The sequence below is a fragment of the Oryctolagus cuniculus genome, chromosome 5 (assembly GCF_051225735.1).
Source record: "Oryctolagus cuniculus isolate XC-2025 breed Fujian yellow rabbit chromosome 5, ASM5122573v1, whole genome shotgun sequence".
Lineage (NCBI taxonomy): Eukaryota > Metazoa > Chordata > Mammalia > Lagomorpha > Leporidae > Oryctolagus > Oryctolagus cuniculus.
This window is the reverse complement of record NC_142871.1, coordinates 161039052-161058112: the sequence shown is the minus strand read 5'-3', so window position 1 is coordinate 161058112 and position 19061 is coordinate 161039052. Positions and strand designations below refer to the sequence as shown.

Here is a 19061-nt window from a genome sequence, read left to right as displayed (position 1 = left end):
CCATTTCATTCATATATATTTCTTGTAATCTGTATTAACTGCCACATATTGGAGAAAACATACAATATTTGTCTTTTTGAGACTGGCTTATTTCACTAAGCATAATCATTTCCACTTGCATCCATTTTGTTGCAAAAGACAGAATTCTATTCTTTTATATGTCTGAGTAGTATTCTACAGTGTATTTATACCACATTTTCTTTATCCAGTCATCAGTTGATAGACATCTTGGTTGGTTCCATGCTTTAGCTATTGTGAATTGAGCTGTAATAAAAATGGGGGTACAAATACCTCTTTCACATGCTGATTTCATTTTGTTCAGGTAAATTCTCAAGAGTTGGATGGCCTGGTCATATGGTAAATTTTTTTTTCAGATTTCTGAGGAATCTCTATACTGTCTTCCATAAAGGTTGTGCTTACATTCCCACCAGGAGTGGATTAGGGTACCTTTAGCTCACATCCCTGCCAGCATTTATTGATTTTTGATTTTTGGGTGAGTGTTTTAACAATTTTAAGTTCATAGTACAATCCTGTTATCCATACACATAATGTTGTACAGCAGATCTCTAGGACTTAATCATCTTACACAGAAAAACTGTATTACTGTTTAAAGGCAGTCCAAAATCTCCTCCTCCTTTTGGCCCTTGGAAATTACTATTCTACTCTGTTTCTGAGCTGATACTTTTGATACATCACCTAATTGGAATCATGAAGTATTTATACTTCTGTGACTGGCTTATTTCACTTAATATAAGGTCTTCAAGTTTCATCTACATTGCCATATATTTCAAGATTTTTTCTGTTATTGGCTGAATAATATTCTAATATATATATATATGTATATTAGAACAATATTCTAATACACACACACACAACGCTACCCATTCATCCATTAATGAGTATATATTTGGAGGGTTTCCACATATTGGCTTTAATGAATTAGTGAATAATGCTTCAATGAACATGATAATACTAATATTGCTTTGAAATCCTATTTTAATTCTTTTGGATAAATACACAGAAATTTGATTGCTGGATTATATGACAATGCCACAGAAATTAAAACAGAATGGTTCGGGTATAAAGATAGATGTGAATGAGTAGAACAGACTACAGTCAAAAGTCCACGTATATACTGTCAGTTGATCCTCAACAAGGATGCTAAAAATATAAAAATACATGACAGGGAAAGTATAGTCTATTCAACAAATAGCATTAGGAAAACTGGTAACCATATGCAAAAAAATACTAAAATTGTATCATCCACAAAATTTTAAATCAAAAAAATGAAATACCTAAACTTAATACCTGAGACTGTAAAACCATATAAGAATACATAAGGTGTAAGCCTCATGGCATTGCTCTTGGCAATGATTTCACAAATACAACACGAGAAATAAAGAGAATCAAAGAAAAAAAAGTCAAGTGGGATTACATAAATCTAAAAAGCTTCTGTATAGCAAGAGCTATCATCAGAGTGAAACATCTTCCTAGAACTTTTTATGCTGTCTTATATTTGTTACTTTCTTATATTTCTTCACATATACACACATTGCTGAATTAACTGAGGAGCTGAAAAGACAAATCCTATGACAGCCAGGATCAAAACTGAAGGATATTTTCTCTACTGGGGATGCTGGAAAGGGGTTGGATGTACACAAAGAGAAGAAAATGAGAATTTCAGGCAAGTTCCCCAGGAAATTTCCCAGAATGTCATTCGATTTTGTATTAATCAGCTTATCATTATTTCAACAAAATACTGAACACAAGCTGCTTAGGAAGGAAGGATACATATTTTGTCTCACAGTTTTGGAGGTTCACAGTCTAAGATTGTCTCTCCATTGGTCTGATGCCTGCTGAGGCCGGAGGATTGCAACTGTGGAACATGTGGGAAGGAACAATTACATGGTGAGTCCAGAAGCAGAGAGCAGCTGTGCTGACTCAGGCAGTTGCAACCAACCCTCTCATTAGAGCTGCCTTCCAGGGGAATGTTCCCAGTGAACAAAGGCCTTCCCACTAGGCATACCTCCTTGACATCACAATTGGATTAAGTTTCCACGCTTCAGTAGCATTAATTTAAGACTTTTCACACCATAGCAGAGACATTAGATTACTCCTTGTTCCTTGTGAGTCTCTAGTTTGGAGGAGTAGGTAACTGAGATTCTCTACCTCTTGGTAGAGAATCTTCTTTAACCATGATCCCACAACCTAACTGGCTAACAAGACTGGAAGCTGAACACTCTGAAGAACAAAATAATGGAAGCCCCTTACCTGAGACAATACAGGTATAAAATCAAAGAAGAAACGATCAACAGGAAGATGTAAAGTAGCATGGTGACCATCACACCAAGAATTCCCAGCTGTTTGGTTCTTACAAACATCCAGTACAGCTTTGCTGCATCAGCCACAGGAGCCTCCTCATTGTGTGAAAACCTCTGGCAAAAGAAAACTCAATTTTAAAAAATAAGGATGGGAAACACTGGTCATGCAGCTAAAATAGTGACAATTATTTAAAAAACCACTATTTGTTTTTAAATTAAGTCTCTAGATACTGAAGATTGCCATATCTTCAACTGCACAAAGAAAAATGTGAGATTTGCATAAAGGTTAACTAAGTTTGACTTATTTTTCCTCTAAGCCAGCCTTTAAATGCATGTGTTTAACATGCAATTCATACAGTAATAGCCATGTTTTATTTATATACTATTAACTCAGAGTTTAATGGGCACAGGATATGAAAAAATCAATTATGATGGTGGCAAATTCTTTAATTTCTGAGGCAGATTTGATAAGATTTAATTTGTGCTGTGCATAAAAGAGATGGCTTATTTCAAGTACTTATAAAAAAGCCATCACAGTTTAATGTGAGCTTGAAAACTAAAGCTTACATTAGGTTAAATTTAAAAATAAGCCCTTATTTTAATCAAGGTAAAACATATTCACTATTGGATTATAAATAAATAAAAGGCAATAGGTCTTTAAAAAATAAAATATAAATCCCCAAGGATCTACAGAATCATTATGTGACATCTCTGACCTCTAGGTTTAAAATAATATGAATATCTCATAATTATAACTTTCACGGTATCACATGGAAGTACCATGCATATATATATTTATATGTATATGGATATGTTTTATATATATATATCACTTTATATACATATATATATCACTTTTCTCTAAGTCAGGAAAGAGGGAAGGATTTCTTTAGTTCTTAAACTGACAATTAAGTAAATATAGCTTAAAAAGGCAGTTTTAAAACTAGTTAATCCAAATCACATATGTGTGGAGGAAAACAGAAGCCTAGACAGCTTAATTTGTATTTTCCCTACACCAAAATATACTTTAGTAATTGAGCAATGACTAGAATTCAGATGGTTCAACCCTCAACTACTGCTCTTTAACGACCACACCAGACTTTTATTTTTATACTCTACATTTGTTCATCAACCTGCCTTACAAAATGTGGATGTGCTCTAGGACTTTGGACAGCAGATTTTGAAGGGTTCTTGTGCATTTTTCCAATTTCAAATCTTATCTTTCTGCCATTTCTTAAAGAAATAGATACAATATTTATTGATGAAATTTCAACATAAAAATGGTATATGTTTGATGCAGCTAACATAACTGACAGGTGCTAATAATTCATCTGATCCACGTGTACTGAATGCCTACCAGGTGTCACGACCCTCAGAAAACAAGACTGCATGAACTTCAATAAAAACCCTACCTTCTGGAGCTTGTATTTAAGTGAGAGGGGGTTGTGAATGACAGGAAGCATGTATGTAAGACTAAGAGCAACACGTATATCAGAGAATGATATTATGAAGACAACAACAAAGCAAAAAAAGGAAAAATGAATAGGAGGGATGAGAATATGTTACTAAAAGTTGGAGTTCAAAAAAAGTATGATTAAAAAGCCAGACCTGAGAGTGTACAGATGCTCTTTGATCTATAACGGGCTCATGTCCCCCCAATCCCTCCCAGAAATTGTCAACTGAAATATCCTAAGTGGAAAATGCACTGAATGCGCCTAACTTCCTGAACATTCTGGCTCAGCCACCCAAACGCTGCACAGCAAAGGGGGTGCCCCAGTGACCAGGGCACGGGGCGAGGGGGCTACCTGGGAACTGTGCTTGCTGCCCTGACCAGCATCGCCAGAGAGAATCAGATCACCCAGAGCTGGCCAAGGATAAATTCAACATTACGAGTACAATTTCTACTGAAGGCACATCATTTTTGCAGCATCATTTAAGTCAAAAAATCCTAAGACAAATCATTGTAAAGACTGCCTGTACTTTCCACGTGGCATTTGCACACGCTACCCTTACTACATGTTTTGGTGGACAGATTTCAATTCCACAACTAGACTGTATGTTTCTGCCTGGGCCACTGGGACAGAGGCTCCTATATGCCTTTGGTTGTCCACCAAAAAAAAAAAATCACATCATTACTAAATTATACTCCTCTTTATTCCTTTTGTGTCACATGCAGACTTTGCAATATGCAGTCCCAGTTAGTCCCTCATTTGTTTCTCCCAACAGTATTGTGAAATGAGTAAGGCAGGTCACCCTTTGTAGATGCTACTATGTGTTTTATGGTACATATGAGGAAACAGAAGGCTGGAGAGGTTAGCTGACTTATCTAATGGCATATACTTGAGAAATGATAGATCTGGGGTCAGAACAAGTTCCAACTCTGAGGTTCTCCTACTACTCCACGGTAACTTCTAGTGGAATGCTGTGGTTCGAATGTGTCCTCCAAAAAGCATATGTTGGAAATTTAATCCCCAGTGAAATATTAATTAAAGGAACCACCCTCATGGAGGGATTAAGGCCAACTATAAGCGTTTTAAGCTGTGAGTTTGATGTTTGCCCACTTTCAACCTCTATTCACCCTTCTTCCATAGGATGAAACAGTTTGGAGACATGTGCTGAGGGTCAGGTCTTCAACCTCGAACTTCTCAAACTCTAAACTATGAGACAATGTTTATTATAAATTACATAATTCAGGTATAGGACTGTGGGGAGCAACTCGGACTAGACTAAGTTACTGGAATTAAGACTTATTCTATGCATCTGCTCTCCCACAATATGGCGCTGAGAAGGGAGAAACAGCTTCTACACAGCTGCCTCCAGTTCAACCAATAAACTGTAGGACATACTCCTGATTGGAGGAGAGCAGCGTACTCGGCATGTGGGTAGCAGAGTTGGGATTGGTGGAAGAGGACTATAAAGGAGGAGAGAGACAACATGCACCAGGAACGTCTATCTGAAGGAACACCTGTGCAGCCCCCGAGAGAGCCGGCCGGCGGTGTGCCGCTCCCCCCCGGAAGTGGGGAAAGTGGCCAGGGGGAACCGCCCTTCCACAGAGGTGGAAGGGTCGGTAGCCAACCCGGGAAGAACCAGCAGCAAACCCGGGGAGGGCCGAGCAGACAAAAGAACAGCGCAGGGTCCTGCGTCGTTCCTCCACGAAGACAGGGAGCGACATAGGACGAAATGGATTAAGATATGGAGTCCCAAGAATTATTTGCTGCAGAGCTGGTATTGTGGCCCAGCTGTTTAAGCCTCTGCTTACAAGGCTGCCATCTCATATTTCAGTGCCACTTTGAATCCCAACTGCTTTGTTTCTAGTCCAGCTTCCTGTTAACACACCTGAGAAGGCAGTGGAAGACGGCCCAACTACTTGGGCCAATGCCTCCCACGTGAAAGATGGAGTTACTAGTTCCTGACTTTGGCCTGACCCAACACTGGCTGTTGTGGGCATTTGGGGTACAAATCAGTGAGTGGAAGATGGAAGATTGCTCTCTCTCTCTCTTTTCTCTGTCTCACTCCGTTACCCTGCCTTTAAGATAAATATATAAATAAATCTTTTAAAAAAGAATTACCTGCTGAACGACAATGGTTGAATTCTATTTTTCTTTCTCATTCATGTATGATATTCTTATTGCTGTCTATACTGAGGGCAAGAAAGTAATGTCATATTTGTTCTGCATCTTTTAAATCTAAGACAGAAAGTATATAGTCAAAAATAGACACTTCTCACTTGAAATACCCAATAGCAAATTTTCCCGGTGTTTTTATCCAAATGAGGGCTCTGTTAGAGAAAGAATTGACCTCAATGGAATTGTACATCATACATACCATCAGTGAGGAAATGTATTGCCAACTTACATCTGAGCCAGCAAGCTGAGAGACTGGCAAGCATTACTAGAAACATCAAGAGCCACCCAGTGGCTTCAGTCTCAAACCAGTCCATCTGCCACATCTCCATCCAGATCACCAGGAACAAAGTGAATCCACAACAGGAAACAACCTGGATCAAACCCAAACGATTCGATTCGTAGCTTTATCTGCTAGGAGGATTCTCAGCTTTCTCTGCTGAAGGGCCTGGAGCTATGAACTCAGGCAACTCAATCCTCCTGAGTGTCAGTCAAGGAGAATTGCAATTCCATGGGGAACGATCAGCCTCAAGCTTTAATGAGTATCAGAGCCACCTGTTAAACACAGCCTGCTGGGTCTCTGTCCAGACGTTTTACTCAGCAGATTTTATGTACAGCCTGAGATTTTCTATTTTTCATGAAGTTCTAGGTGATATTAACACTGTTGTTCCAAGGATCGCCCTTTGAGAACCACTGCTTTAGATCAGCCCTCTCAGGCTTCAGTGCATTGTCCAATCACCTGGAGAACACGGTACAATGCATATTTTAATTCCGTTAGTGGGCATGATCTGTTTGAGTGCACAACTTTAGAGATTTTGTAAATATAACAAAAGTAGATGTCGTCTGCAATAAAATGTGATGGAGTCTCACTGGCGAGTTTGTGTTTTTTTGCAGATTAAGAGGAAACCTTTGGATTTTTTCTTCGAGTGGAGAGAGATGGATGCTATACTCATGCATTAAAATCCAAGTCAGCTTCCATCAACGACAGACCTCTTCAAGGTTCTGAAATGGCCATGCTGCAGGCTACTTTCCTACAGATTACATCAGAGGCCTCAGAATGAGTTAATACTGCTCATTTTGTTAGCTGCCTTGGATATGGTGAGCTGTCCAGCTATCTGCCGAGGGGCCTGATCAGAATAAGGAAATCCATTCTAGAATGACTGCTTATGTTCTGAGGAGATCTCAGAAGATCATAAGAGACAGCTGCTCATCCTTCCAATCAGAAGTGGCAGCAGACTCAGCCCAGCAACCCAGCCTTCCCCATGTGCACACTAGAACTCTGGGAGGAAGTGCAGGGTGCCCCAGGATAGGTTCCTCCCAGACAACATCCTGTCTGTCTTCCGCTCAATAAACCTTGATGACACAGGCTCCTCCTTGCTTTCTTGCAGTCTAAGAGCAGTAGACTGTGGAAGGAGTCCACAGCTTTAACTGTCCACTCAGAATGTGGCCAATCAGCATGATGAATAGAACTTAGTCATGGAGTGGAAAACACAACCACTTCTTGCTCAAAAAGCTTCCTCTTTTATAATGTCATCAAGGTTCAGACAGTGGTCGCATACTAGAACGTGAAACAAGACTGTCAAATGCTGATCAGCTTCCAACATAGGATTCCATACCCAATCCTGGGACTGGGAACCAGAATACTGGAAGTCTTTGCATGTGTTGTTTGGAGCTCAAGTTAACGACATTAAGTGGTCTACATAGTAGGAGTCAATAATTGCATGTGCTGTCAGGCTCTAGGCATTTCTACAGAGGTCATTTCCAGTCAGCAACATGCAGTCAGAGTTGTCACATGAGATCTAGAAAGACATCAAGTGGACTCAGAGCTTCAAGGACTCCGGGTTTGTTGAGAGCAGCCCGAGAAATGCTAGCCAACTGGAAATCCAGCTCGCAAAGCCTAGCAAAGAGTAAAGGAAGGGAGAGCCTGCTCATCTGGGTGAAGTGTCTAGCACCTTGACATTCATAGTGTGGTCCATGGAACCAGCATCGCTGGCATCATCTAGGAACTGCTGAAAATGCAGAATCTCAAATGCTTTCTGCTGAATCAGAGTGTGCATTCTAATCAGCTCTCTCCAAAGTTTGAGAAAATACTATAGTCTGAGAGAGATACATAAAAATGGAAACAGGCTCTGCTAACCTAAGCTTCCAAAGACATCACCCAGGATGTGGAATATTTTTGCAGAGTGGTATGGAAAGCACTTTGGTCTTTGATTCTAAAAACACATTAATGATGGTAGACTCAGTTTCAAATACAGTTAACATAGATTCCATCAAAATACCCCATTTCTATCATCTGCTTTGGCACAGTGAATGTTTTTTCAATGCATATGTATTAATTTTGAAACTGTTCCTTTTTCCTTTAAAAGAGGAATAAACCCATATATAGACATTATTATATAATAAGATAATATATAGATTAATAATATATGTGACTATTTGATAATATTGATTAATTTTTGGTATCCAGCTGCTGTCTTGCATGGGGCTATATCTTATGACCAGGACTACAGAATATAATTTAGTTAAAAATCAGATTTCCCTTACTTCTGCCTATGGAAGATGCTTGAAAATTTGATGAATCCAACTTAAAGTGCTTTTTGGCTTGAATTATCCTATTATATGTGTACACATTTCACTTTGCTTTGATAATTGAACCTAAAGCATTTGATGACTTAAATGAAGCTTAGATAAAACTGCTAAATTGCAGCATAGGAACTGTGGTTAAAAGGAAAGATACTGAGGGAGACCCCACTTGGCCTGGCATGTGCTGGAACTTGGGTTAGCCAGGCTATACCTGGGTCCTCCCTGTCTGCTCATAGCAGCTGTCCTGACATCTTTAATGTCAGTGGTTCTCAAACTGTGGTCCCTGAACCAACAGCATCCACATCACAGCATCCTACCAAAACAGAAACCCTGGGGACAGCACCCAGCAATCTGTTTTACCAAGACCTGCAACAGATTGCGATGTGGAATAAAGACTGAGAACCAACGCATTCCAGTAACACTCACCAGGAAATCACACGCCTTGCAAACTCAGGGACATGATATTTGAATGTGTCAATAAATGTGCACTAATTGCCACATCAATTTAACTGAGATTTAAGCCTCAAAGTCACTAGTAAATTAAGAATTTTGATGTGATCAAATAATTATCAGCAAGGATAGCATCCATTTGATTGTACAAAGAAAAACATTGAATCAGTGTTTGAAGACAGATTTTGACAGCATGGAAGAAACACTTGTTTCAGAATTCAGAAATCTGGATTCTAATCCAGTTGCCATGTGAGCTGGCTCTAATACCTAGGACATATTGTATATTTCTGTATCTGGCTTCTCCCAGTTGTATAATGAGAATATTTGCCCCACCGACTTATGAATTGTTGTAAATATAAAATCAAATAAATTATGGGAAGTTACTTGAAAATTACAAAGTACTCCTCAATTAATATAAAATAAAAATATTTAATAAATAATAACAATAAATAAAATAATATTAGCATCATTAAGCATTGTTTCTTCATCATCAAGTACCTTAAGTACATCATTTAGAATGGTGAAATCCTGAAACTCTACATTGCAGAGTAAAAATACACATTTGTCATTTCATAGTCATCACAAAAGTAAAAACCAGTGACCTATGGAGTGACTTTTTAATATATTTATTTATACATGTGTGTTTATTTATTGTATTTATTTATTTAGAAAGATGTAAAAAGCTATTATTCACTTTACATGCTTCATGAATTACAGAAGATCACTACCTCATAAGGCAGATAAATAATCAAATCAATTAAAGGAACTACTATATGACAAATATTTTGCAAAGTGTTCCTATCAAAGTCCTTAATATTAGAAGTTATCAAAAATTACAAAATTGAAAAATAGATACTATTTGTAATAATTCTGAAAATGTGACAAACTAGCCTGGATTTGACCTCCACGAAGATGTCTATCTTATTTGGCAAGAGTTTATTTAAGATAGCTAAGATTACACTAAAATTGATTATATTAGACATCCACAATTTTTATGGGGAAAAACTTAACTTCAACATAACATGACTATTGAACATTCATCATTATTGAAACTTCCCATGTCAGCTGATGCAGGCACTAAAGCCACACTGCATGTCAGCGACTCATATCCTGGTTATTTTATTTGACTTACCCCCAGGAATATATCCACAATAAACACCGCCAGTGGGTCTAGAACTGTCCATACAGCCATGGTTGTGATTAATTTTGACAAGACATCAGGACAGGAGGCAAACAGTAGCTGACAGCCCCATTTGACCAGAACCAAAAGAAGTATGACTGCATTCAGCAGTAAAGTCCCCACCACAACCATGGGCAGCTCTTCTCCGCTGTGAAGTGAAGAGGCCGGGTAGCAGAGCTCCACGGTGTGAAGGGAGGGCTGGAATCTGCAGGAAACAGTCACAGGCAGGCAAACAAGAATTTTACCAAAGGCAAAGTATACAGAACAATTTTTAAAACGGTGTGCAGTGGTTTCGCTCTTTTTTTATTAATTAATTAATTAATTATTTTTTTGACAGGCAGAGTTAGACAGTGAGAGAGAGAAAGAGAAAGGCCTTCCTTCAGTTGGTTCACCCCCCAAATGGCCGCTATGGCCGGCGTGCTGCGCCGGTCTGAAGCCAGGAGCCAAGTGCTTCCTCCTGGTCTCTCATGCAGGTGCAGGGCCCAAGCACTTGGGCCATCCTCCACTGCCCTCCGGGGCCACAGCAGAGAGCTGGCCTGGAAGAGGAGCAACCGGGACAGAATCCGCTGCTCCAACTGGGACCAGAACCCTGGGTGCCGGTGCCACAGGCAGAGGATTAGCCTAGTGAGCCACGGCGCCGGTCGGTTTCTCTTTTAAGTATAGAAAAGCTTGGCATGTAATAGAACCTCAAAATTGTTAGAAATCTTCATCTCTTCTCCTTCTCTCTCTACTTTCCCAATATCTTGCTTTCAAGGAAAAGGCAAGTTCTACTCTGTCCATTGTTCTGATGAGTCTCAGATACAACCCTACACATTGTGTCCACCAGAGTCACTGAGCACAGCATCTTCTAAACTAAGACTTCCCCTGCAGTTCATGCAGTACTTGTTATTACACTGCTCGAAATGCGTAATATCGGTGGATTTTCTGATGTGTCACACTCTAACAGGCATGAGAAATAGATATAGATATCATAATTCTTCAGAGTTTGGGTATAGCTGATTAATTTTGAATGTTATTCCTCTAACTGGACTCCCAGATACACCAGCAACACTGGCACCATTCACACACAAACCATCCTATTTCTCAGTTGATGCAACTTCATGACCTATGGGTTAAATTCAATCTGATCCCAGTAATTGAAGCAGCTATGACCCGGGCATTGGAATCATCCTTCTGTGCAGAGATTTCAGCTCACTCTGAGTTTACCAAAATTTCGACACAGGTAAAGCTGCTTCATGATGACTGCTGCTGTAATCCTATTCATCAGCAGTCTATTAAAAAGAAGTCTTCTTTTTACCCACTATTAACTTTTGCTTCGAGGGAAGTTTAATGCTTTGTTCCTATGCTATTGTGAGTATCCAACAAAATACCTTTCCTAGCACAATACCTGATGCAGAGTGAGAGTAGAAGTAATGCTTTTGTTGGTGCTGTTACTGCAATATCCCACAGTTATGATGGAATGCAGAGCTCTTGTTGGCTTCAGTCCTGCAGACCAACAGAGTAACCAGCATAGCATCCTGCAATATTTTAGGTCTTCTCTTGTTTAATAAATTGGCTAAATTGGACTGTCAAAAAACTTTTTGCAATCTCACTTTATTAACAACTAATAAAGACAGAATTGCTCATTACAGTGAAGAATGAAAGAGATAAAAGAATGTAACATTTGTGCTTTCTGCTTTGGAAATGTTGGAATAGGAAAGAGAAAGAAAGAAAGAAAGAAAGAAAGAAAGAAAGAAAGAAAGAAAGAAAGAAAGAAAGAAAGAAAGAAAGAAAGAAAGAAAGAAAGAAAGAAAGAAAGAAAGAAAGAGAGAGAGAGAGAGAGAGAGAGAGAGAGAGAGAGAGAGAGAGAAAGGAAGGAAGGAAGGAAGGAAGGAAGGAAGGAAGGAAGGAAGGAAGGAAGGAAGGAAGGAAGGAGAGAGAGAAAGAAAGAAAGGGAGGGAGGGAGAAAGGAAGGAAAGAAGGAAGAGTGAGCAAGCAAGCAAGAAAGAGATATCCATTAAAATTCCATATTATAAATGCAATTATTTTATATACTTATATCTGTGTATATATTTATATATGTATGCGTTTAAAATTTTTCATGTTCTATAATATAATCAGATGCTTATGATTGCATTTCTTAAAATTTTAAAACAGTGTATTTTAGTATATTTATATATATTCAGATATATATATATATACACTAAACATACACATGTATTCCTTTTCATAGTCTTAAGTTTTTTGCAATCTTCTTAATTGAAAATACATACACATTTTTATTTTATCTGACATATCTACATTTGAGAAGATGAACTTCACTTGTACTGATGTCTATCTGTCTGTCTACCTGTGGTGTCTATGTAATCATGTTTATGGAGAGATAACCTTTAAAGTGTCATTTTTTCCCGAGGATAATGGCCCTGAAAGCTGCCCGGGTTTTGAGTGTGGTAATTGTTTGAATTCAATCATTTTGCAGAAGAAGCAATCTTTGCTTTGCTGAAGATAGGCGATAAATCAGACTTATGTTACTACTCAAACACCTTCTGCCTAAGTCACTCTGATGAAATCAAGCTGAAATAAAACATCATTGCTAAATCCCTTCTTGAATCCTGTGGATATTGGAACATATTTGAATCTGCTCAATTTTAAATAGATACTGATATACACATTATACATTTGTTTATACCAGTCTATGAGACCGTAACTGTAACAGAAACTCTTACTCTAAAACAGAGACATTTTCATCTTTTCAAATCATACCTGCATTTTAGGTTTTGGGGTAAATGGATGGGAGAGGTGTTTCATGCTTTCATTTGTTCTATCAGGAGCAAAATGCATTCCTTTGACTTTCAGGGGAAAGCACTCACTTTGTAACGGGAACTGAAATGGCCTGGAGGAAAAGCCACTGGCCAAGGTAATGCAGGTAGAGCCTCGGGAACCACAGAGAAGCCGTCAGCAGGATAATGTACCAGAAGCTCTGGCTTTGCCACTGAGCTAACCCAAGTTCTGAAAACACTGACATCAGCACAAAGTGGAGATGCTTGACAAATTCTCCAGATCCCCTTCTATCAGCAACTGAGGAGCAGCTAGAAACAAACAAATAAAAATAATGAGTAAAGTAAACTATGAGTATCAGTGAAGACATCATAAAGTTGAATGAAATTATTTTGAACTACTTGGGACTCAAAATTATTTATATTCCTTTTTGCTATAATGAATGATTAAAGTGGACTAGAAATAAACATGGAGGAGCAGGTGTTTAGTTCATTGGTTAAGCTGCCAGTTAAGATGCCCACGCCCACATGGGGGTCCTGGATTCCAGTCCCAGCTCTGTCCTGAATCCACATTCCTGCTAATAAGTTTTGGCTCAAGCAACTGGACCTGGATTGTATTCTTAGGTCTTGGCTTTGGCCCCTGCCTGGCCCCAGTCACGTGCAGGCATTTGGGGAGTGAACCAGCTAATGAGATGGAGAGCTCTCTGTCTTTATGCTAAATAGAACTGCCCTGTGATCCAGCAACCCCACACCTGGATATATATCCAAAAGTCATAACAGGAAGGTCTAGAAGTGATATTTCAATTAATGTTGTTCACAGCAGCATTATTCAAAACAGGCCACAGTGGAGCACCATGAATGTCCATTAATGGATAAATAGATAAACAAAATATAATGGAATACTGTTCACTTTTAAAAAGAAAGAAATTCTGACATATGCTATACATAGACGAACTTTGAGGATGTTATACTAAATAAAACAAACCACTCACAAAAACCACAAAGACTGCATGATTCCACTTGTATGAGGTATACAGAGTAGTCAAAGTGATAGGGACAGAAGGAGAACTGTGGTTGCCAGGGGCTCAGGAGAGGGAAATGGAGTCTTGTTTTTTACTGGGTGTAGAGCTTCAGTTTTGCAGGCAGTCTCTTTTAAGATCTAGACTGGTTGCACAACAATGTGCATGTACTTACCACTGAACTGCACTTAAAATGGCTCAGATAGTAAATTTTATATGTATTTTGCCAGAGTTAAAAAGTTTTAAAAAGAAATACGGATAAGAGTTACTATTGGCAATTTATTTTTTGAAAAAAATCTTTTAAAATCTAGAATATATTGCTGCTTATCTCACCTACTCATATAGACCTTCTTCATGAAGGTTAGATTTAATTATTTGCATGTAGCTTGCTAAAGATCAATTATTTCACTTTAAAATCAAAGCGAATTAATATATCACTAGAAATATATGAATGTTACCAAAGGAAAAACTAGTACCAGGATCAGTAGTTCAGGGACTTAGTGATTAACCACAGCAAAACAGAACAGTATCACAGGGAGAACAGGAATGGAATTCATGGATATATTAAACAGGTTTTGTATAAGAATGCTCATCTTGGAGCACCATGGTGGTATAGCAAGTTAAGCCTCTGCCTGAGACACGGGCATCCCATATGAGTGTTGGTTCCTGTCCTGGCTGCTCCAGTGCTAATGGCCTGGGAAAAGCAGCAGAAGATGGCCCAAGTGTTTGGGCCCCCACATCCACATGGGAGATCATGATGAAGCACTCAGCTTCTGGCTTTGACCTGGCCCAGCGCTGGCCATTGCAGCCATCTGGTCTGGGGTGTAAACCAGCAGAAGGAAAATATTCTCTCTCTCTCTCTCTCTCTCTCTCTCTCTCTCTCTCTCTCTCTTTCTCTCCATCTCTTCCTCTCTCTGTAGCTCTGATTTTCAAAGTAAATAAATAAATATGTCTTTTTTGTTAAAAGACAGAAAGCTCATATCAAATATCATGACAATTATACCATGGAAAGAGAAACAGATACTGGAAAAAAAAAAAGAGTGTTTGGCAGGAAATAAACCAAACAAAAAAGAAAACTAAGCAAAAATCTAACATCAGAGGTGAACATTTGGTTCAGTGGTTAAGACACCACTTGGGATGCCCTGTCCCATATCAGAGGAACTAACTAGGTTTGAGTCCTGGCCTCACTTCCGATTCAGTTTCCTGCTAATTCATAGCCTGAGAGACAGCAGACGATGGCTCAGTAACGGGTTGTCCGATAACCATGTTGAAGATAGTGATTGAATTCCTGACTCCTACCTAGTCCACCAGGCCTATCTCTGGCTGTTGCAGGCCTTTGGGGAGTAAACCAATGAATGAGATACCTCTCTCACTGTGCCATTCAAATAAAATTTAGAAAATTGGTTGGTGTTTAGAAACTAACAACAGCAGCATCAGCAACTCAAAGGAAACCAAATGCACCTCCTTAGCACAATAAGGCACCTGACTTGACACTGACTGTTCTTTCTTGTGGTGTTTGTGCGTATGTTGCCATGAAGGTGTGAAGCATCATCTAACCAAAGACCAGGCACAGACTCGGTATTGAGCATGTTTTCCAACTACCCAAGTGAAGAGCAGTTAAATAGGTAGCAGATCCCTAAGATGCTTTGGTTTTCACACAGTAGAAGAGTCAGAGAACTAACTCTGTTACAGAGAGATTCCAGAATACCTTACAACATTCACCATTCACCAGCAAGCAAAATGAAACCAGAATTTCTATTTTTTTTAACTTTTATTTAATGAATATAAATTTCCAAAGTACAACTTTTGAATTATAGAGGCTTTTCCCCCCATAAACTCCCTCCTACCCACAACCATCCCATCTCTACTTCCCTCTCCCATCCCATTCTTCATCAAGATTCATTTTCAATTATTTTTGTATACAGAAGATCAACTTAGTATATACTAAGTAAAGATTTCAACAGACTACACCCACACATACACACAAAGTATACAGCACTGTTTGAGTAGTAGTTTTATCATTAATTCACATAGTACAACAGATTAAGGACAGAGATCCTACATGGGGAGCAGGTGCACAGTGACTCCCGTTGTTGATTTAACAATTGACACTCTTATTTATGACGTCAGTAATCACCTGAGGATCTTGTCATGAGCTTCCAGGGCTATGGAAGCCTCTTGAGTTCACCAACTCCGATCTTATTTAGACAAGGCCCTAGTCAAAGTGGAAGTTCTCTCCTTCCTTCAGAGAAAGGCACCTCCTTCTTTGATGGTCCATTCTTTCCACTGGTATCTCACTCACAGAGATCTTTCATTTAGGTCATTTTTTTTTGTCAGAGTGTCTTGGCTTTCCATGCCTGCAAAACTCTCATGGGCTTTTTAGCCAGATCCAAATGCCTTAAGGGCTGATTCTGAGGCCAGAGTGCTGTTTAGGGCATTTGCCATTCTATGAGTCTGCTGTGTATCCTGCTTCCCATGTAGGATCATTCTCTCCTTTTTAATTATTATCTGCAGACACTGGTCTTATTTATGTAATCCCTTTGACACTTAATCCTATTTTTTTCTCAATTATAAATTTAAACTGATCACTTTAACAAGTAAAAATTTCTATACTGCTGAAGCAAAATGCCCTGTGCTTGATCACTTCCTCAGTTATTTTGCCTCTTCCAAGAGAAGGGGAAAATAAACGCGAATGTGGTGTTGTGCTTGTTGAAAAGAAAGGAAAGTCTCAACTGATGAAAAACAAAGAAAACATCTTTGACCTTTGAAAATTTCCACTGTGCTTAGGCTACAAGGTTTGATCATTAGTACACAGAGAAAATGCTTCCCACTGACATTCAGATAGACATATTTGTTTATCCAAATTTTGATTTGAGATAAATAACATTAACATTTCCCTAGGTACTATTCTGAAGCATTCAGTTATTTTGTATACCTGGACCACACAAGTCAATATTTGTTTTTAATGGTTTAACAATGATAATGATAGACTATGTATTCAAAGAACTAATAAAAACCTTGGGGGCTGGTGTTGTGGCACAGCAGTTTGAGCTGCCACTTGTGTTTCCAGCATTTCATTTTAGAGCACCAGTTTGAGTCCCAGGTAATCTATTTCTGACCCAATTTCCTGCCAATAAGCATAGGAAGGCAGTGGAAGATAACTCATGTCTTGGACGGCTGCCAGCCATTTGGGAAACAAGGATGGATTTCCTGGCTCATGGCTTTGGCCTGGCCCCAATCTGGCTGTTGTGGCCATTTGGGGAGTGAACCAGTGAACTGGTTCTCTCAATGTCTGTTGTCTATATGTTCTTCTGTCTCTGTCACTCTGTCTTTCAAATAAATGAATGAGTATTTTTTAAAAGGAAAGAAAAACCTTGATCCAATAATCTAGAACTTTAAAAATATATATATTTGGCAAAGCTAGACACTATTGAAAGAACTGGTTTCTGTTAGATGATGTCAATTAATTGGATAAAGTTAGCCAGGTATACAGTCTTATAAATAATGAACATAGAACAGCAAAATCTGCCATTCCTTTCATTTTAATATTTTAAGATTTGTACCTGAAATCTAAATGTCCACCTCTATAGAATTGCCTCCATAACTATTTCTCCATGCATGTATCATTCTTGAAATACGTTTCATTCAAAAAATTGTGCTCCCATGTTTCAAAATGGTCCTTAATGACAGCATATCTTGTATACTTGTTAACATGCAAGACACATTATAAAATGCAGTGCCATTATGGGATATCTTCATCCACATTTCAACTGTTCTTGTCTTCCTCTGTAATCTTTCTTGGTTATATACAAAGAATGTGGCCATCAAAAGGATAATAAATGGCCTCTGCCACTGGGGTGTGTAATACGTGGAGTGGGAATTGATTTGTTGGTCATGAAGGAAGCCACAGAGCACACAGATCACTGCAAAATCGCATTCAAGCCAGCAGTTCCTCCTCAGTTCATGCAGACGGCTCCTCTATTGCTCACGGGGTGAGTGCCAGAGGGTGGAAAGAATGGTGGGGTCATCCAGTATTCAGCCGTTAAATGAAACCTACTTCTCTGAACTTCAGCCACACAGCACAAGGCACCCATCGATTCTCTGCCCATTCTCAGTCTTCAGAGACCTGAAGTCAAACATGATTTCTGTGATCTATCAGTATTCTAGTAGCAGTAACAGGAGCAGCAGCAGCAGCGTAATAGTAATAGTAGTAGTAGTAGTAGTAGTAATAGTAGTAATAGTAGTAATGAAAGACCAACACTCCTTGGGAAGAAGAGTATTATATGCCTTCTTAAAATCTCTTCTATAGTGAACAGGAATCCTAAGGAATTTGTATAAAGGGTGGATTCGTTACTTCTCATCTGTGAAAATTTACTGGTTAGTAGTGATTGCATTTGGAAGTAAAATGAATGCTTAGCAACCATTTTGTGTCACAGGTATTTTTATTGAGAGCATGTGGATCCATGAAATTGGATTATGTCTCTATGCATCCTGGCATTGGGGTATACCGGGTAATCTGGAAAGACTGGGTTCATTGTTGGGTCTGAGGAGCAGTAATGTGCATTAGAGAATCAATTGTTGGCAGGATCTTGGGTCTGTGAATTTTGAGAATGTGGATATGTTTGACTGTATTATCGAGAAGAAACAATCAATTTAGAAGTATTTTGGAGATATACAGGAAAGCATTTTCATGTTTTCTGGTGGCATGGGGTGCTTTATATATATTTTGACAAAATATCTAAGTTCTTTGAAACTTGTTCATGGAGAAAATACATGCAACACAGCAGATTAAGCCATCCCGTGGGATGTCTACATCCCCCATCAGATGTCTGGCTCCTCTGCTTCTGATCCATTTCCTGCTAGTGCCTCCTGAGGGGCAGCAGATAATGGCTTAAGTGCTTGGCCTGGCACCCATGTGGGAGATCTGGATGAAGTTTCAGGCTTCTGGCTTAGTACAGCCCAGCTTTGGCTGTCACGCCCATTTGGGAAATGAACCAGTATATAAAAGATCTCTCTTTTTCTCCTCTATCTCTGTTGCTCAGTCTTCTAAGTAAATGAAAATAAATTTTGAAAAACATTTTAAAAAGTAAAAAGTAGAAAGACCATGTTTTGTGGGAACATAGAAAAGG

At 38.9% G+C, this 19061-nt stretch overlaps 1 protein-coding gene across 1 annotated transcript in view; it reads right to left on the bottom strand.

Annotated features, from left to right (window-relative positions):
• Nucleotides 1–19061, bottom strand: part of LOC100356714 (uncharacterized) — a 322021-nt gene that overhangs the window by 94793 nt on the left and 208167 nt on the right. The window contains exons 14-16 of the mRNA XM_089333567.1: nucleotides 13007–13225; nucleotides 10110–10362; nucleotides 2272–2435 (exon numbers count right to left, since the gene is read on the bottom strand). Of these exons, the coding sequence (XP_089189693.1) occupies nucleotides 2272–2435; nucleotides 10110–10362; nucleotides 13007–13225 (636 nt within the window). The remainder of the gene's footprint in view (nucleotides 1–2271; nucleotides 2436–10109; nucleotides 10363–13006; nucleotides 13226–19061) is intronic.